This window comes from Calidris pugnax, unplaced genomic scaffold (genome assembly GCF_001431845.1).
Source record: "Calidris pugnax isolate Ruff unplaced genomic scaffold, ASM143184v1 scaffold4, whole genome shotgun sequence".
Classification (NCBI taxonomy): Eukaryota; Metazoa; Chordata; class Aves; order Charadriiformes; family Scolopacidae; genus Calidris; species Calidris pugnax.
In genome coordinates, this window is record NW_015090781.1 from 178,754 (window position 1) to 199,384 (window position 20,631).

Sequence of the window (20,631 nt, forward strand, 5' to 3'; positions counted from 1 at the left end):
TGGAGAAACGCCGTTAGGGAAGGACAAAAATGTCTTCAGCTTTTTTCACTGGAAGGAGCTATTGGCTGCCTCAGCTTGCTCTGGTAAACCCAGAAATTGAACTCCTGAGCTCTGGACATGGGCATTGCCTTTTTTGGCAGAAATATATGTGGAGTTTGTTGCTAAAACTTCACCAAGGATGACCCATTTTTTGTTAAGTTACTTAGCTCTGAGGTGGAACTCACCAGCCAAACTGGTGAGTTTGGGGGCTTTCTCTACATCAATGAATCATGAAAGTGAAAACTGTCATTGAATTTTTTTTCCCTCCAGCTTCTTTTTCTGTGTATTGGGTAACCTTAAACAATAATGTGAAAAAGAACATCGTAAAGCTAGGAAATGTGAAATAAGGTTGCTTTATACAATCTTAATTCATTGTCATGTGTCACTTTGTGCATAGATATCCATTACATTCAGTGCAGAGAATTGCTGTTCCCTCTTGAGCAGTGATTTAGTATTGTTTCCCCATCCTTAATTACGTCTTTGTATTATTTAGCATATATTGTTCAAGTACTATTCTGAATATATAATTCCTTTTTTCTTATGAGCTTTTCCATAACGCTTCATTTGAGGTCCTAAGAGTTTGGCACTTCTACAGATCAGATTTCAAGGAATCGCAAATGAGACTCCTAGGAAATTAAGATCACAATTAATGATCATCAGGAGAAAGTTTTGCAGAACAGCAAATCTGACGAGCAGCCCAGTGCATAGTGCTGTAGAAGGTGCAGGGACAATATACAGTTCTTCAATTAAATGTCCAACTGCTTTAACAAGATGATGCTGCCTTTTTGCTGGCTGACTCCTGCAATGTTTGCACATTTCTCAGCATCTTCAGTAAATGGGAAAGGTATCTTACAAATGTCCTACAAACAACAGTCCTTCATTACACAGCTATGATTTATCCCTGAACTGTCACATGAACCAAGTGAAATATAAACATCTACACGGAAAAATAGTCAATGACCATATATTTAATGCTTGTATTATAATGGATATAGATGATGTGACAAATTAAGGTTGCACAGGTATCCTGACCTGAAGAGTGGCTTGACTTTGGAACCATGGTATTTTAAGGTGGCTTGTAATGATGTTACACATATGGCAAGATAAGAAAACCTCAGCTTGGTTCCAATGTTTTGGGACATACAGAAATAAGTGCAAGTGCAGGGTCAGCAAGTGTTTTTCCTGAGATGTTTTTTAAATACGTACTTGGCTTAAGCCCTTTTTGTACAGCATTCATGTGTTTGTGTGAAGTGGCCTTAAAGAAGCCTAAAATATGTCACAGAATCACAGAATTGCATAGGTTGGAAGGGACCTCTAAGATCATCTAGTCCAATCATAAAAAAAAAGGGCAAACCAAAAAAAAAAAACACCCACCAAACGAAACACACACACACCAACATTAAACCATACTCCTGAGCACCATGTCCATTCGTCTTTTGAACACCTCCAGGGGTGGTGCCTCAACCACTTCCCTGGGCAGCCCGTTCCAAGGCTTAATAACCCTTTCCGTGAAGAAATTGTTCCTAATCTCCAATCTAAACCTCCCCTGGAGCAATTTGAGGCCGTTTCCTCTTGTCCTGTTGCCTCTGACTTGGGAGAAGAGACCGACATCCCCGCCAGCTACACCCTCCTTTCAGGGAGTTGGAGAGAGCGAGAAGGTCTCCCCTCAGCCTCCTCTTCGCTAGACTGAACACCCCCAGCATCTCCTCATCAGACTTATTCTCCAGGCCCCTCACCAGCTTCATTGCCCTTTCTCTGGACCCGAAATATCCCATTGTGTATTCTTTGGAAGACGTGTATTCATCAGCAAGTCACGGTTTCTCTTCCTCAGTAATTCCAGTATTTTAACAAAAAATTTGTGTTCAGTATTTGTTCTAGGGCTGATGTCATATCAGATGTTTTGGTTTGGGGTTTTTTTGCAACACTTCATGAGAATCTCTTGCCTGCTGCTGGTGGTTTAGGTTGAAGGAGGAATGTAGTTCTGTAACTCTCATGTCTGAACACTTAGATTTTTGAGAATGAAAGTTCTTACTCCTTTTATGGAACACCATTTTCAGGCATGGTTTACAGTATTTGTACTCATTGCACTCCCTTCCTGTATCACATAGGCAGAGAGCACTTCCACTCCTTTGGACATTAGTAAATTGATGTTTTGCCCTGAATTCTCAGACAACAAAATATCCTTCGTTTTAAAGCCTATTTTTTAGTTGTAGTTTTGGGTTTTCCTTTGTCTCTCTCTTCTCCCCCCCCCCCATTCAGTTAATGAAAATCATATGGAAGAGAAATTAGCTAACAGTATCAAAGAAAGGGGGAGAGATGTGTTGCTGTCTGTCAGAGGGCAGACCTGACATACCTGCTGCCAACGCCCCGACACCATGACCTGGTGGCACCACACCAGCAGTGAGACAATGGGTCAGGATTAGGATGGCAGCAAGTTACCATTTCCTGGGTTCTGTACTGGCTGCTGAATCGAGTGTCAGGATTTGTATCATGGCATGCTCCATCCTGAGTTCCAATTTATTTTCTGTCCTTGTGAAATGCAAGCTTCTGTTTTCCCTTGCTCAAACTATTCTCCAGATTACGCTGTGTTTCAGAATGTGGCTACACCCCAGCCCACCCAAGTGTGGAAAGTAGTAACTAGTCTGCTTCCTGAGTAATACTGTGTACAGTGAAACAGGCGCTCACATACTGGGGTGTGTGTCTGTGGGCAGTTCCCCCCTCCCCTCCCGAAGCCTTAGTTTGTGCCCCAGGTGTTCTTACTGCAGGGTGAAGGGATTATTTTGTGGAAGGTGGTGTCGCCCATCAAATCCCTGCCTCATTTTATGGTTGAAACTGTAAGGTACCTCTGTAATTGTGTAGAACATGGCTAAAAAGAAAAGAAGGGTTTGGGGATGAAAGTATTTGCTTGTTTATCTAGAGCATATTTGTTATTTGTAGCTCAGCCACAAAGTTAAACGTCACACAGAGCTAAACCTCACGGCTGAGGGACAGGTGCAGCAGGGCTTTGGAGCATGGAAAGGGCTCAATATTGCTAATTATCTTAAAAAAGTGAATCTTAGTCTTCGATGTGGAAGACTATAGCTATACTTTTTCATGTCTTTTTCTTCCCCAGTTCTAGACTGATGGTGATACCAGACATTTAACTCAGAAGAAAGAAAAGTTTGAAGAACCTAGACACTTTTGTGAGGAGCAACATATAAAGGTTAAGAAGAAACAGCACTTGTTTTAAGGACAGAGTACAGCGCATGAGTGAACAAGGCAAGGAGTCTACCTGAATGCACAGAAAGTAAATAGCAAATGGCTGCTTTTTCACAGCGTGTTTACTATCGTACATATTGCCTGAAGTGGTGACCTAAAGTGGTATTTCATATAACTAAATTATATCAGAGTAGACATATAGGAGGAGTAAATTAAGCTTGCAGAGGCTAATAATTTTTGTTAATTTTGAGGCCTTGAGTTGGTTCTAAACATTACATTAGTATTAAGTGCAATATTAGTGTAATTCTAATTAATACCAGCTGAACAACATACTAAACACTGATGTAGGCCCGTGCACAGTCTGTCGCAGGCGGGCTTGTGTCAAGTCTCTATACAGTGTTTCTTGCCAGTGTCTCATTTGCTTCACATCTGGGCTATTTGTGTTGCAGAGGGAAGAAACTGAGACACAGCACAGTAGGTGGCCATGTGCTGAGCACCTCTGGCACGTAAGTGGTACTTTCTAGAAGACGGGTGCATTCCTTGTAAAAATAGCTGATCGACGCTGCAAGGTGGTAGTTGCAGAACAGCCACAGCGGGGCTCTGAGTCACTTGCTGAGACTGCAAGTCTCGGCTTGATCTTGCCTTAAATGCCTTGTATACAAGCCCAGAGAACACTGCCTCATCTGTAACAAAAAAGACAAAGTAGGTGTGTACAGAGTGTCAGTTTTGGAAAATACCTTTAAGAAAGATGAATTTTCAGGTCCAGTGAAATCAAACACCTCTAGAACTAATTAACAACTGTTCCTAAAAGTTTTTCCATTGATGCAATTTGCACATTTATCAGTTTAATTTTCACCACTTTAACCTTTGTGGAAATCACTTTGTTGGCACTAACACAACATATAAAACACTCTCATAGAACAGGCTTGGGAAAAAATAAAAGTTGGGTTTTTTGGGGGGTGTGTGTGTGTGTGTCTGTAAACAGTAGCTGCAAGAACTGAGTGGGTTTAGCAATGATGCCATGTGCTTGGGTCACCAACAGTATGCAATTTGAAGACAAAAGCCAAATCTATATGCTAAAGTTGTTAGCTATTGTAATCTATATGCTATAGTTTTCATAACAACAACTTCTGAAGGCGCACATATAAATATTTATATTAAAACATCAACCATAGTGAAGCGATGCTTTCTTGCTGGAAGGATGCTAAGATACATGCTTTCACACACTATTGACTTTACAATATTTTTAACTTTATTTGCACATTTGAAAATACAAACAAAAATATTAATGGAGTCAAGGCAAGGAAGAGGACAACACATGTCCATTAATCTAAAACATTTGGACAGCTTTATAGCCACTAATCACATGAAGTACAATCCTGTTTTCAGTTCATACATCGCAATACAGTAGGTCCAGTTGCTCTAGTTCCTGGGGTTGTGCACTTTACAAAGAAATTGCTGAAGGCAGTGATCTGTAGTAAAGTTAAGAAATGGAAAGAGTAGATCACTCTGAGCATTCTCATTTTTAGAGTGAAAATGTCCTACAGGAAACCTATCTTTAAATAGCAGTCAAAGTCCCTGGCTGTGCTATGCAGTAGTTCTTCACACAATTTTGAGTATCCCTGTTGTCACAGATGGAAATCACAGTGTATCTGCTGTGGCTTCTTGTGTTAAATACCAGTGCTTTTCTGATAAAAGTGGTATGGGGTTGAACTTTATGAACTGCATCTCTTACTACTCAGTAAGTGTTCTTAAGAAGTATTTTCCATCATTTTGGATTTTCTTCTTTTAATACCTGATCCGCATGTTTTAGGATGTTGAACGAAAGTATTTAAAAAGTCTTCATTTTCGCAGGTCAGTTTGATTAAGAAACTCTTACAATGTGTTTCAGTTTTGTTGAGTCTTTTGTGTTGTTTTGGCTGTCAATCAGAACCAGAGAGGTGCGCTGATGATTCTCTACTATTTCAGCAACACTGTCAAAGCGCTGGATAGAGAAAACAAGAGTTAATTAGCACTGGCTTCCTTTGATGCTCTAATATTGACAGTAATCGCTGCATCATCTTTTTGTCTTTGCTTCTGCCAGCATTGAAGAGAGTAGAGCTATGACTGTTACCAATGGAGATGCTCTGCCCTTCAGTAAGGGCACTGATCCTGTTCTTAGTTCTAAATAGTCATAAAGAGATTAAATTTGGACAATAGAAGGCACTATAACCACTAGCTGTCTAATCTATCTCATGCTCCTTTCCATTGCCACCTACACAGACTGAAGCACAGAGGCTGTTACATGGCATTTTAAACTGGCACTGCTTTCAGTTTACCTTCATTTATACCAGGCTGCAGACTGGCAGTTCGGAAGCTGCTTCATCTGTGGCTCCCACCTCAGTTAGAGGGAAGGCAATCTCCAGGAGTAACATGGCACAGTCAGCCATCAATGAGAACTATTCTAGTTACGCAATTTTAACATTTGTCACTGTAAATTCATATCCAGAGTCTGCTAGGTGTGTTGCTTTTTCTTTTGGTCTTTGGTCAAATACAGATTTTGGACTATCTTTTTGCTCCCGAGGTATATTTTGACCCTTTGGTGAAGGCTAGATGAGCTCCAAGCTATTACTATTCTATAACCTAAACCCCATTGCCTGGAAGGCAGGTAATCAGGCTAAGGCAAGCCTACTTTCACATCCCTGAAAAGCTTGCTCTGTGCAGTGGTAACAAACAGTTTTTATTGGCATTTGGATTCCCAAGTGTGTTTTGCTGCCAGAGTAATTATCTGTGTGTCATAACAGCCAACCAGTGATTTTCGCACTCTTAGAACTAGAGTTTAATGTTTTCTTTATGTGAACATGGGATTAAAAGTACAGTGACTCTCCTTTTTGATAGAGGTGATTGTGGTTTGTTTGTCTGGTGGTGGTTTGTCTTTTATTTATTTATTTATCTAGTGTAGCTGTTCTTCCTTTTCAATTTCCCAAGAAACTTAATGAGAGTCTTAAGTAGAAAGTGAATAGAGGACTATGAACAGCCGGAGAATTTACCTAGAAGCTGCAGACTTTTCAAAACAGTTCTACGAGTATGTTTTTAACTTGGGGTTAAAAATCTTGTGGTTAATGGGTGGTTTTAATTACTCACAGTATGCAGGAGTTGGTGTTACATGGGTTTCTCTAGCTTGATAATCAGTCATTATATAGGGTATACTTCTGCCTTGATACATGAAGAATTCTTTTGGTCATAGTACAATATATCCTAATCCTTGCTTATTAAAGGTATATAATAGAAAACTGTTAGGAAAAAAAACCCCACATCATCTCACCTCTTCACCATTTTTTTCTCTGCCCAGTGCATATTGTCTTGTTGATTCAATAAATCGTATTGGAATGTTATATACTCTTCTGTTGTAAAACACAACCAGTGTGTATGGTTGCCGTGAATCCTGTCCAGAACTCTTTCTTATTAGGAAAGATCCATCCTAAAGAGAGAAAAGCAGCGAGTGTATTTAACTTACTTTTTCCAACAACATACCTAGTTTTTAGCTTAATATTTTCATCTGTTAGCATTAAACCCTTTTTCTCATTAGAAAAACTGTACAGCGGGTGATGAGAAGTAACATGTGTCCCTGCTACCAGCACCTTACAAAGGTGTCATGGAAGAATCACATTTGCTGCTGTGTTTAAGAATCACCAGAGAAAGAAGAAATAAACATGCAGTGGGCAGCAGTCTGGCGGGGCCCACAGATTTTTAAGCAGGTAAGCAAGAAAGCAGTGAGGGGTGCAGATACTGTTTCGCAGAGCTGTAAAAGCTGTGATGAAGACAAGCGCCTGGTGTGGGCCAGTGCTCAGCAGGTCACAGCAGCCTGCACTGGTGGTATCACCCCTGGGTCCTGCTGTGTGGAGGTCAGGCAGAGGGGAAGCACACCCTGATGCTGAGCATGCAACTCCACACCTTACTGTTGGAGTGAGTGTCTGGGACACTGGGTTTTGTACACCAAACAGTTGAGAGAACTCAAATTCTCCCAAAACCTAAATGCATAGCATTGCTATTTCAAAATGTACAGCAGCATCAGCCTTTCCAAATAGTAGCTGTTTTGACATGAGCCACTGGACACTTGTGGAGATCATTTGAAAGTCACAGGGCTTTGCCCTCCATTTTAATGGATGCATGAGAGTTACCAGATCTTCCTCAGCTCTCTAGTCTGTGACGGCTTTCTTCTGCACCACACCAGTCTTTGAGCTACACTAATGCAATTTTGTCTTAGTCTGGAAACCACAGTTAAATAGTTTGACCACAATAACTTCATGTTTGAGAGTATTTGCATCACACAGTATTCTGACCCGTTCAGAATACAACTGATGTTCTTAGAATATTTCTACTTGTCTTTTGATTCTTTTATTTGAAGGTTTTTCATAAAACAGACATTTTTTTAAAGTTACCTACCCTGTTTGATCGGTGTAATGCATCCTCTGCCATTTTCCTATCACAGGTAGCAGCATACCATGCTTTACTATGAACACCGGCATCCTAGAAAGAGAGAAACAGTGTTTCACCTGTAAAATAATAATTATAATAAGAAGGAATATGGCCTGTAGAGGAGTTACTACTAAATAACGACAGCTGTGAAGAACTCAAATGCAGAACACTTTAGAAAACACAGAATTCTTTGCCAAGAGCTCACTGTTTTTGTTGGACAGAGGTAGGGCAAAGAAAAACTCAAGTGTCAAACCAGTGGCAGCAGGTGTGTGATAGACGGCTGATATATGACAGAAGAGAGAAGGACACCCTGAGAAATGTAGTTAGGTTCAACTGGAGGACAGTTTGGTATTTTTAGAGTGGGAAGCTATTCCAGTAGAATCTGAAAAGGGTATCCAGGAAATGTTGAGGAATAAATTGACCATTAACAATTTAAATACTCCTCAGCTGTGGACTAGGCAATGGAATGTCCAGATTTGGTAGGCACCTAAGCTTTGGGAATGAAGTTTCCCATATACTTAATGCTAGTTGTGCATATGATCACGATTGCCTCCATCTGAATAGCATGGAGATTGGATAAGTGCATTTTTTTCTCTTTTTGTTGTTATTACATAAGGACAAATGGAGGGAGTCCTACTAATTAAAGCCTTTCCTCTACTAACACAGCACTTCAGCCCCCAGTGCTTTCACCTGAGTCATGACCTAGGGATTCTGTTCTCATTCTGTGATGGATTGAGTCCAAATATATCTATAATTTGAAACAGTGCTCTTATATAAGAGGCATAAACCTGTATTGACTGTGGAGAAGGATTACATCTGTGACAGAATACAAGAGCAGCTTGTATTTCATATCTCTTGGGTGCCTCATTTCTGTACGTTATTCCCTGTGAACACCTCACCAAGATCATCCTTCTTATCTCCATTCTGTTAAATGCTTGGCAGCGTTCTGAGCAGTAAATGAACTTGACCTGTTCTTCCAGTGGAAAACATGGGACAAAGGACTTCATGGATGGGGACACAGGTGCAGACATGAAGATATAAGGTAGAAAGATTGGCACCCTAAAGATAGGTGAATTCTGTTTTAGAAGATAAAGGCTCTCGTAGCAAAGGAAGTGCAAAGCTAAAAAGACAGGAGGAGGCGATGGCAGTTGGGAACAAGTGGTATGAGATTATAATTTGAGCAAGAGTGGTAGAAAACTGGGTAGTAAGAAGATGCAGGATCAAGCATACATTGTGAAGAGGAGTGGAGTTCAGGGAAAAGGTATGAGGGAGTTTAGAGAAGTATGACAAGAAATGATACTCAAGGGAAAGACAGGATGAGGGATTAGAAGCAACCTCAGACTTATGTGTTATCAAACTGCAATAGCTAGGAGATTAACTAGCTGGAAGCTGATGCAAAATCTAACTCAAGTGAGTTGAGACGCTATAGAAACAGTGCTATAGAAACATTCCTAGTCATTTGAACAGTTTTGCTCCAACTTTATTGTAACAAGCTTAATGATAAAATAAATTTTCACACAAGCTTTATCACCTCTGTACAAAATAAAGATGGAATTGCCTAGCTGGCTTATTGCTGCCAAAAAGGGAATATCTTAGCTTCTCCATTGTGCTCATTTTGTTGCTCCTCTGATCCCACAGTGAGATAATTCACTATAGTAATCCCATAGAAAAAAAAACAAAACCTGTTACCTTTTTTTGTTTTGTCTTGTTTAGTGTTTGACTGCCAGGTTGATTTTCTGTCAGCTTAAACCACAGGATCAGGGGAACGCCAGAGAAGTCTGTGGCTGGAAGGGGAGCTGGCAGGGAGGAGAGCACAGAGCCTCCAGTACGTGGGCATTGCACTAAATTCTTGGATTGGCTTAAGCCCTAATATATAACTAACTTTACCTCCAAAATTCTTCCATGTATTTCTCCAGTCACACTATTCATTGGAAGAAGACAGGATGAGAGGAACTGCAAATATGCAAGGCAGAAAGTGAGGCCAGTAAGCCAATCCTTGTTCAGCAGAACAAGGAATTGACTGCCCCCAGACCCTTCTTCCAGCGCTGTGTCCTGTAATCTGGAAGCAGAGAGCTGCTGCCAAAGTCTGGATGGGAACCAAACAAATAATGAACCTTATGGGCATGAATCATTTCTGCAAGCACCTGTATTAGGCAGGATGCTACATACCTGTAGTATGATACCATGTACATAATTGCATTATTGTAGCGAGTGATACCATGGTACATAATTGGTAGGAAATTTTTATTTATTTATTTTAAACAAAATGGATGTTTTATTAAGCTCTGGTTTTGCTCACAGCTTAAAAGTACATAAAAGCTGCAAATGTAATTGTTCCAAGCTGTTTATTTAGCATCTGCTGGATTGCTTATTCAAAAGCAATTTTTATAGTAAATATCCAGTATGACATACTGTTAAAATTTTTCCAGAACTTCAAGTTCTGGAAACACAGTTTTTCACTGTTGTATTTGTCATGTCAGGCTTTAGAACATTTAATGTTATTGGCTGTGCATAACAGAGCCTTTGTTTTGCACTAAGTTTTTTGGGACTACTAGGCTAATAAGAATGGCTTCCTGCCTTTTGTAGTCTCCCTTTGTCCAAAATTAGAGTAAGGGGAATAGATGAAAATAACTTGGCATTTGCTTAGATTATTCAAAGCTTAATGTTGCAACAAAACACAGAAAAAAGAACTGGTCGTAAAACTGACAGCATTAACTGTAATGAGAAAGGTCTGTTTAAAGGAACAGAAAGGAGTAGGACTTGGGAGAGACTAAAAAAACCAACAACATATAGAGGGAGGCATCACAGCCTCCTCCGAGTGGCGGCTGTGACTTTCTTCTCAGTTCTTAAAACTTTGCTGACATCCCAAATTGCAATAAGTAGGGCAATAACGCCTGCTGCGTTGGCCCAGTCAGCACAGCATCTCTCTTTCCTCCTACAAATTTCTGGGATTTCTTAGCACATCACATCAGTGCAGGCTAGTGCCCATTGCTGCAGGTGGCTTCACTCTATCTACTTGGGGCACTTTTTTTTTTTTAGGACTCAGTATGTACAACTATAAGTTAGAAAAATGTAGGCTATTAAAAACACTTTATAGCCATCTATATCAAAGACTAGACTTCAGTACATCAGCACAGATTTCCTTGTTTCAAACAACGTCAAAGTATTATGAACTGGGGAGTCAGGAAGACCTGAAACTAAGAAGCTTTTTTGGATTTTGTTTAAAGTGACAGAATGTCACTTTAAATGGTTCAATATAATGCTATTTACATATTTTTCTACAGTATGTTAAAGCTCTTCTATGCTGTATGTTGTAAACATTTTTATACAAAAGGAAACATTCACATGATTTATGCCACAGAAAGTCTTCACTGCATATGGGACTGTGGATGCCTTCTGCAAAGCATTATGAATGTTATTCTGAGAAGTGTGGAAATACTACTTTAAAGTAAAGGATAAAAAGATTTCCGTAATGTGAATTTTGCTGTTGTTATACCTGGTCTGCGGTACTTGAAATGGATGAAATGCTGCTGTGAGAGGAAGTACCCAGGGAACGGTTTGCAGCTTCTGGCACTTCTAGAAAAGAGAGAGAAGAACATTTGTAAGTTTTCAAAGTATGTTTGTTATGCTGTAAGAAGCTGGTTTGTTACAAGGACTTTGGGAGATCTGGAAAGGCTTGACTTTCGGTATCACCAGGAAAGCTATCTACTATCCGTGGATGAATCCTATCTAAGTGGCTGGGACATTTGCTTGGTCACAAGGGGAGCCCTGCTTATAAAGAGAGAAACAGTTCTGTTAATGACTTGGTTAATAGCCAGAGCTAGCCTTAGTATACAAGAAAAAAAGACACCAAGAATCAATGACGCAATGGATAAAGGAAAGGCAGACACACTGCAAAACTCTGCAAAACACACTCTGGTGTCAGAGGCAGCCGCAGAGATGAGGGACTATACTATAGTATAGGTACTTGTCATCACAGTGGGGTACAGATCTGTGTCTGTACAAGAGGTAATTGTAGAAAGCTGAGTGTTACTTACTCAGTTATTATGGGAGGTTTTATATCCTGTTTGTTTTGCTTATTAGGGAAAAAATAAATGCTAAGAGGACTATTAGAACTCACCTAGTCCTGGCCATGATACTTTGCAGGCTGCTTTATCAAATCTTCACTAGTTTGGTCTGATTTAGATTTTATTTTCAGAAAGTGCTAAGAATGTTATAGAAGAGGTCATACAGTGACTCAGAATTAAAAAATTCAGTTGGACTGGAGAGCTCAGATACCTACATGAAGTAGGTTTAGAACTTCTTTGCAGTAAAGATGCAACTGTCTGGAAGCTGCATCTTCCAGAAGTCTGGAAGTCCAGGTAATACCTCGATAAGTACACTGTAAGGAGCCTTTCCAGCTCTCAATGAATGAATAACCACCTGAAGAAGGCTATCCAATATTAATTTTAGCATTTTGACTGACCAGCTGCAAGAGCAACAGCTGAAAAGTATATTGTATGAATAAAGTAAGAATTGCCAGAAGTCAGGCTGAATTAGACTTTACAAAAGGAAATTAAGACAAATAATACGAGATTCCTTAGCTGTGTAAAAAAGGAAAGAGAAATGGAGCTGCCTGCAGTAGGAATTTTATTGATTTTAAAGATAATCTAGGTTCTACATCAATAGGAGTTCTGGTACAGAAATGGAAATTTCCACAACTGTACTGGAAGCAAAACTCGAGCAGTACAACTGCACTGGTGGGCCCAGATAATCTTTATCCCAGCAATCTTAAAATCTGAGACAACAAATTACAGGACTGGTAACAATAATTTTAAATAAATTTCAAGTCAGGGTGGTACTGTATGATTAAAAAATACCAAATGTAATTGCTATACTTAAAAGTGGAAAATGTGACTTGAGCAACTAAAGGCCTCTTTGTCTGATTCCACAGAACACAAGACACTAGAAGAGAATTTGAAGGAAAGAACATTAAGATTTGGAGGTAAAGGTACAACTAGAAATAGAATAGAATTACCTGAAATTTACCCAAGTAGATAAAAAGCTATTGCTTTTTCATAAAGTAGCAGAGTTCTGCAAAGAGGGAATATGTACTTACTCTGGACTTCAGGAGAGCATTTGATACTGTGCCATATGGGAAATTAGTACTTTTTATGAGGAAGATGAAAGGTAGCACTAGGCTTGTATGTTGACAAGGAAACTTGGCAGGTTATGCTCAAGGGACATTAGTGATTGGGACCAATTGTATCTGTGATTACGTTGTTATTGGACCTGGCACAAAATAAGAGTGTGTATAAAGGAAGTTTACTAGTCAGAGCATCATTTAGCACCAAATAACCTGAAAGAATAGTTATACTTGAGGGATAAGTAAGAATTTATGCTACAAGTTGAAGCACATCAGTTGTGTGACAGAAGCGGAGAAGCGTGAGAACATCAGTCTATTGCATGAACATGAACTGTTATTATACTCCCACAGCACAGGAGATGGAATTGCAACATACATCAAGCAAACACTTTCAGGAAATAGAAATACTAATAATGGCATATAAAGTTTAAGCTACAACACATGCAGATTTCTGTGTTTGAATTCTCATCCATTGACAGTGTACAAGATACCTTCAGACTGAAATACGTGCAGGAAAGTGCTTGTAAGAAGGTCAGACAAATGTCTGCTAACAAGAGACTAGAAAAATGTTACATCTAATTTACACTTCTGTGCAAACAGAGCCCATATATTTTATATATATATATTACTACCTAATTTTTTCTTAACTGTGAACTGAAACTAAGTCCCTCTTTAAAAGTATTACAGAGGAGGTTTCGTATTTGCCAGTATTTTTTTTTCCTGCAGAGAAAGAATAAATGGCTGCCTGCAATAAAAATCTGTCTGGCTTCTAGGCTGAAGCCTGGACCAGCCCAGAAATGTTAGGAAGATGGACGGAATCTTTATTATGATGGGAATTTTTGGTAGAATTTTCCAGTAGTCACAAATGGGAGTGAAGCACCTAATTTCCATCAATTTACACACTAAGCCCGACACAGTCCCTTAATTAAGCCCCTGAGCGAAGTCCCTAGATACATGATCTCTTTGTATGCATTAGAGAGAAGTGTTAATTCCAAACTAAGGAATACACATGGCATCTTGAAATAGTCTTAACTCAAAGATAAATTTGAAATTACAAGTTAATCACATCTTAATTCAAAATCTGAATTATACTTACTTGGCAGAACTGAGGACTTTTGGAGCAAAGACCTGAAATAAATATCAAGAGATTACGGAAAGGTCTGAAGAGATCTACCCAGTTATGAAAATACTATATATTTGAAGCATGCAGTGGTGGAGTGTCTTCCTTCTCTCCCATTTGTCCACTGAGAAATAAGGGCCAGATACAGGTATTTAAAAAAAATATCATATCTTACTAGTACTGACAATTAGGAATTCAAACATCTGGTTTCAATCTCCATCACCTAATTAGAGATTATATCCTCCCATGCTTGGTGGTGGTGATTATAGTATTTGCATGCATTTGTCATGTTTTATTTTTTGCTACTGTGAGGCTGCAATAAACATGACTTTCAAAAAGCAACAGAAGGCTACAGAGAAAACAGTGCTCCCCCCTTGAACTTCCTACAGCTGTGTTCAGAGTGAGCAGTAGGAGCTGGTGCATCGAAATATTCAAAAGATGATGAAAATGGATATTACTTCTGGGAACCACTTGGAAGGGGTGGAAGCGGAAGCTCATGGCTGGAACCTCGTCGTTGTTCTGCTGCTGTAGGTTTTTCTGTAGTTTGGAAAAACAAATTGTAGAGTCAAGATTTCTTCAGAAATATATTGTCCCAGATATGAGAGTCCCAGTAGTTGAAGGAGGTTTTCTCTGATTATTGTAACTTTTGGGGTTTTTACTTAAATGGCAGCATGCTATTCTGTTTCTTTATTAAGTAGTGGCATCCCACCAAATGTCTAGGCAAATAGCTGTGCTGTGAATGCCTGAAGGAGCTCAGTGGGGGAGGAGAGCTGTGTGAGTCGGGGCAGGCTGCCCAAAAGAGCCCAGCCAGAGGAGGTGTGGCTGCCTCTCACCCTTGTGTTAGACAGCAGCTCCTGCTGACTGTCTGCCCGTAGGAGCTGCCGCCTTGCACAGAGGTGAGACACATTCCAGGCCTGTGTGAGGGACTCGCTCTTGCCAGGAGTCGGCCCTGTGTGAGGTGGTGCTTGCTGAGCTCAGAATGACACGCTCAGCTTGGCCTCCCGTCCCCTTCTCCACTTGGAGCACCATGTGGCACATTGCTGCTCCGTCACGTTGTGTGTTACCCTGCCAGTGACCTCAGCAGTCCTACTGCCACTGCTCTTCAGGGAACAGGCTGCCCAGATCCAGTGCAAAACTGCCAAAACCAAACCTCCCTCAAACACTTAGAATAAATTGAATGTGGTGGTGTTTGTTTCATGGTTTTAATAAAAAGAAAATTAAATGCTGATAAATGTCAACCTCTTCACAGTAGCGGAGGTAATTTACCTTCATTTGCAGTTAAGGTCTTTCTGGAAGGTAAACACGGTTTCTGCAATAAAACGGAAGGAAACCAAATATTAAATGGCATGTCACTTAAAGAGATAAACATTCACTTTTTGTTAACTAGTTTACATTTAGAATTGACAGCATCCTGGGGGGATTAGGAGGTAGGGATATAGCCATTCAGTGAGGAGCCTCTAGTTGTATGAGCTTGGGATTTTACAAAGTAGGTTTGGAAGGAATCCCAGTTTGTGTGAGTAAATAGATGGACAAAAGTAAAATCTAGAGAAGCGTGCCTTTTTTTTTTTCCCCAAAGAAAACCTCCCATTAGTAAGTTTATGGTGTAACAAATAGTTTGTTCTTACCTCCAGTCCAAAAATCTAGAGTCTATCCCAAATACTTGCAAATCGAAATTTGAATATTATCTTTGTCAAGCTATGCTCACAAATGTCTAAATACATTTCTTTTTAATAAAAGCTAAACTGTCGGTTTAGCTCACAGTAAAAACTTGACCAACCTTCCAGTTGCATTTTTTTTTTCCATTTTCAAACAATGGTAATGAACTGTCAGTTTCAAAGAAATTTTCAAAGAAACAAGCTTGAAAAATGCTACTAGTTCTCTCACTTTCTCCCACAAGAGGCTTTGGGATATTTTTTCTAATGATGAAATACTGAAAAACCTCTGACAAGTTCTTGTCAAATCCTCCATCTTTCCTGAGCTATCACTATCAAAATAAATCTGTGTTCCCTATATGCAGCCCTGTATACTTCTGAATGGCTTGTGTTCCCATGTATTTCTCATTTTATTCCGTTCTTGCACTGTATTTATTGTTACATCCTAGAGTACTGAATACAAACCTCCCTTTATTCAAACTATTTTTCTGCTTGAGCTTTCTCACTATACTGTGTATATATATATACACACCATATATTACTATACTGAAATATTTCCTTTTTTTATAACCCTTTCCCCTATTCTTTTTATACATTTATGTTGTACCCAAACTCATGATAAAATTAAATTTTATAAATAAATTAAAAATCACCTGTAGAATTATTGATTATGCAATTACAAGTCAACTTACTGGTGAATTTACTGCACTAGAAGTTTTCTTTCTGCAGATTGAAGCAAAAAGAAAAAAACACAACAGTATGGTTACTTAGCAGATACAGTAATTCATTTAGCAACTAAGCATCAGGTTCATTGATTCCCATGACATTTCTGGCCAAGACGGGATTCATCTCCTTACTGCATAGCTGTAGCAGTTGGGGGGGGGGGAAGGAAAAGAAGGAATAAAAATAGAATAAGGGTATTAGATGTAATGTGGGTACTCAGGACAGGTGCTTGTGATATGCAAGAAAGTTACACTCTTATCCAATGCTTAAGATGATGACTTGGGTGGGGTAGAAGAGTTTTAATGAAAATCACATCTTTCTGCACATGCTTCTACTACAGTATGTGACTAAATCAATTAGGGCCATGAAGATGATCAGAGGGCTGAAGTACCTGTCTTGTGAAGAAGTGAGTTGGGGTTGTTCAGCCTGGAGAAGAGAAGGCTCTGGGGAGACCTTAAAAGCAGCCTTTGGGTTCCTGAAGGGGGCTACAGGAGAGCTGGGGAGGGACTCTATCAGGGAGTGTAGAGATAGGGCGAGGGGTAGCGGTTTTAAACTGAAAGAGGGGAGATTTAGATTAGATACGAGAAAGAAATTCTTTACAGTGAGGGTGGTGAGACACTGGAACAGGTTGCCCAGGGAAGTTGTGGCTGCCCCATCCCTGGAGGTGTTCAAGGCCAGGCTGGATGGGGCCTTGAGCAACCTGCTCTAGTGGGAGGTGTCCCTGCCCAGGGCAGGGGGGTTGGAACTGGATGATCTTTAAGATCCCTTCCAATTCTAACCATTCTGTGATTCTATGATCAAGCATGCCAGCCAGCATCTACCATCAGTGGCAGACAGTGAAGCATGCAAGCAGTATTCCTGTAGGAATAACAAAAGAATAGCTTGCTTTTACCTAGCCAGGATATCTTTCATGAACACCAATAAAAATTGCTCCAGAATTCTAATTGCCATAGGCAAGGACAGGACTTAGCTCCTAACATACCTCGTAATTACCCACATCCCAAACAAAGATGTAGTTTTCTTATTTTTTACTCACAGGCCCCTTGGTAATGGAGATGGAGCTGCTCCAGTGGGAAATATGGATTCTTGTGTGGTACTGAAGCTATGACCTAGAGATGCAAACAACTTATTTAGAAAGCAATATTAGCTGTATCTGAACAGAGGGTTTTTCCTCACTGCCATTTCAGCATTAATGTGATAAAAGTAAAAAAATATCAATTGGTTGAATTTTTGTCTTGACATGTTTTCACCCTAATTATACTACAGAACTGTTTGGTATCATTTCTTGCTTATTGCTGACTATTAGAGGTAAAATTTACACCAACACACTCCACTACATGCTATATTAAGGTCACCATTAACATATTGACAACAAATCCCTTTCGTATCACCATGGTTTCTGTACAGAATACTTACTGTCATCATTATTTTTTGCTTCATGATCCTATAATGGAAAAATACATTAGAATTAATAAGAAGCAATTAAAAAATGAATTATTATTAAATGAGAAGTGCATATATAAATAATCTGGTCTTGGTAATCTGTAGTAATGTTTAAAAGGAATATTGTACAGAATGTACACAATATCCAAAATACTTTTCATCAGCTTTTATGATGGCATTTGAAAAATTTTAGCCAACTTCAAACTAATTCCGAACATTCTAATAACCTCGGGATTGCTTATAGTATTGAGGAAATTGGCCCTGAATTTTGCAGTGAGACTTTTTGATTGATTTCATTTCTGAGCTGGAGGGCAGAAATTTTGCAGTAGATTTCAATACACTAGGAATAGATTGTCCACTGAAGGGAGCATACTGAATAGACTGTCTTTTCACCATGCTAGAATTGAAGCAATCCAACTAGTTTCGCAGCTTCTTTTGGAGATGCTTCCTTTTGGCTCCCACTTACTGTCTTTTAGGGAATCAGGCTCCCCCATGATAAGTACCTGTCAAAGAGGCACCAGTCTCATACAGACCAATTTGCCCATCTTCATCCACCAGGTTAATGGCTTTTCACTAATGTTAGTCACAAATGTATCCATTCTCTGGTTGGAGAGGTGTAATCCATCATCCAACAGTTGAGGGAGTGAGATTTGGATATTTTTTTTTCCCAGTCAGCCCAGGCCTTTGAGAGGAATGAGGGTTACAGTTCTGTTAACATTATCAGTGCTGGTTGGTGTTGAGAATGGATCGAATGGGGACAGTTAACAAATGTTCCAGTTATTGTTTTGTTTTGTTAGTGTGCATAGTCAGGAATGGAAGAGCACAGCACTGGACAAACATCATGCTCATTACCATGTTTTTCTTTAAAACTGTAAATGCTGGCCACTTACACAACAAGCAGAGACCCCAAAATTTGGCCTACACCAGGTAATTATTTTCTAGGCTGACTCTTGTGCCAAAATGGATAACGGCACGTAACCAGGAGATGAATACACCCCTTGTACAGATAAGGGTTTGTTTGAGAGCTCCATCCTTGGTGCTGTAACTAACTCAGCGTGTGGCCCCAGTGAAACAATAGGCTCTCTTGATTTTCTGCAGAGCTAGGATGATACCGATCTCAGAGGTGAGCTCTGAGAATGAATTAATGGAGAGGTTTCAGCTGCAATATGGCACTTGAGCCTGTTCTGAAGCAGGAATATTTTTCTTAGTGCAGATCAGAGAGTGGAAGTTCTGTCCAACATTCTCCCTTCAGAAGGATTTTTTTTCCCTAATCTTACATTGGTAAGAAAATCTGATAAATCAAACCATGTAGAGGTATGCAAATCCCGTCCCCCAAAAATACTTGTTATATCTAGAAATTTAAGGACTGAAAGTACAACTGTAAGATGTTCTTATACCACCTGCATTATGTTACCATAACATCTAATGCTACAAATTCCTAATTTTAAGCATCAAACTTCTCAAGGTAGTTGTTGGCAGACTGATTATTGCTTAGGGACAATTCAGAGCACTGGGTTGAGACAGAGTTTGATGCACATAGCTTTTGACACAAGTGCTGATGCACTTACTGTCACCCTATTTCTTGGCTGTTTGTCCCTCATGCACACCTTCTCTCTTGGGCTGGCACAACTGTTAGTCGAGCTATGGTGCAGAATAATTTATGGACCTAATCTGGCTGAAGAACCTTTTATGCATTTGCTTTTAGCCATTTTCTGCAGGTAGACAAGTTTCCAAGTAGTTTGCTTCAGAAAACCTTTGTTCCAGCACAGTGGAAGGGACAGACGGGGGACAAGAGTAGAGGAAGAAGAAGAATGACTTAAAGCCTTAGGAACACAAGCTTGTAATTACTCCTTCATGGACTGTGTTTTCTAGTGATATCAGTTACTCAGACTATTCAGTCTGACATTTTAGAAGCATTCAATTTTTGGAAAGTATTAATCATTCATTATCTGAGAGGAATGAGGTTCAAGGAAGGTGCCTCTGATTGGGCAAAATTGCCCATTGTTACTGAAAGTAAGGTTCCTGGAGTTCAACCGGTATTTTTTGGTAAAAGAAATTATTTTTGTGGACCAGATACATATCCCTTAAAAATCTTTTCTTGGATCAATACAGATGTCCAATGCACCTCTTGTTCAAAAGATTAATAGCCACAATTGCAATATTAGATCGATCTGACACTCAGAGTAATCAGTTTCTGTTATTTAAACCAGATAATAAAAAGCATACATCTACTTATATATATAAAACATGGAACAGCCTAAGTTTAACACATTCTTTTTATAGCGGCACATTAAATTACTCACTGCTTTTGGATGCAGACGGTTTCTGGGAAGAGGCAAAATATTTCTGGAAAATATACACAAAAAGTTAAGATGAATAGGATTTACTTATTTAATTGCTTGGCTCAGATAGGTGTTTCAAGATCTAGAGAGGAGGTGGTCTGCAGTAAGGTGATTTAATTGCAGCTATGTACTGCTGCAGTGGTTATGGTGATTCTGTGCTCTTTGTGTGGAACTACTCTATAACAGCTTCTGTCCTGGACCTCGGGTTCCCTGCAACTGTCCACAGGACCTCACCAAACACCATGACACAGTGCTGTGGATGCCACCTGCTCTTGCTGGGGCATATGGCGTATTTTGTAGAGTGATGTCCTAGAGATGAGACAGTGCTTATGAAGCAGCTTCCTACACTTCTGGAGACACAGGAGTGAAACAGACTGCATACTCAAGTCTCCTTTGCCTCTTTTTCCTCCAGAGACTTGGAATGCAATTCATGGATTTCCTGTGTCCATTTTTTTTTGTTTGTTTCGTTTTTACAAGCAATCCTGTCCCCCATCCCCTGCAAAAACATCTCATTTGTGAGGGTGCAGACAT

General features: G+C 39.6%; 1 protein-coding gene across 6 annotated transcripts in view; it reads right to left on the reverse strand.

Annotated features, from left to right (window-relative positions):
* Nucleotides 1-4,497: 4,497 nt before the first annotated feature.
* The window catches only part of BLNK (B-cell linker), a 94,041-nt gene continuing 77,907 nt past the window's right edge, over nucleotides 4,498-20,631 (reverse strand). For 5 of the 6 annotated variants that reach the window (XM_014959700.1, XM_014959731.1, XM_014959716.1 and 2 more), the window contains 12 exons: nucleotides 20,062-20,104; nucleotides 17,732-17,759; nucleotides 17,352-17,424; nucleotides 16,285-16,315; nucleotides 15,207-15,249; nucleotides 14,399-14,477; nucleotides 13,917-13,948; nucleotides 11,192-11,271; nucleotides 9,583-9,648; nucleotides 7,663-7,746; nucleotides 6,542-6,697; nucleotides 4,498-5,221 (listed from right to left, as the gene is read on the reverse strand). In XM_014959700.1, the coding sequence (XP_014815186.1) occupies nucleotides 5,102-5,221; nucleotides 6,542-6,697; nucleotides 7,663-7,746; nucleotides 9,583-9,648; nucleotides 11,192-11,271; nucleotides 13,917-13,948; nucleotides 14,399-14,477; nucleotides 15,207-15,249; nucleotides 16,285-16,315; nucleotides 17,352-17,424; nucleotides 17,732-17,759; nucleotides 20,062-20,104 (835 nt within the window). In that variant the 3' untranslated portion in view covers nucleotides 4,498-5,101. The remainder of the gene's footprint in view (nucleotides 5,222-6,541; nucleotides 6,698-7,662; nucleotides 7,747-9,582; nucleotides 9,649-11,191; nucleotides 11,272-13,916; nucleotides 13,949-14,398; nucleotides 14,478-15,206; nucleotides 15,250-16,284; nucleotides 16,316-17,351; nucleotides 17,425-17,731; nucleotides 17,760-20,061; nucleotides 20,105-20,631) is intronic. The other variant, XM_014959708.1, reaches the window with a different exon arrangement.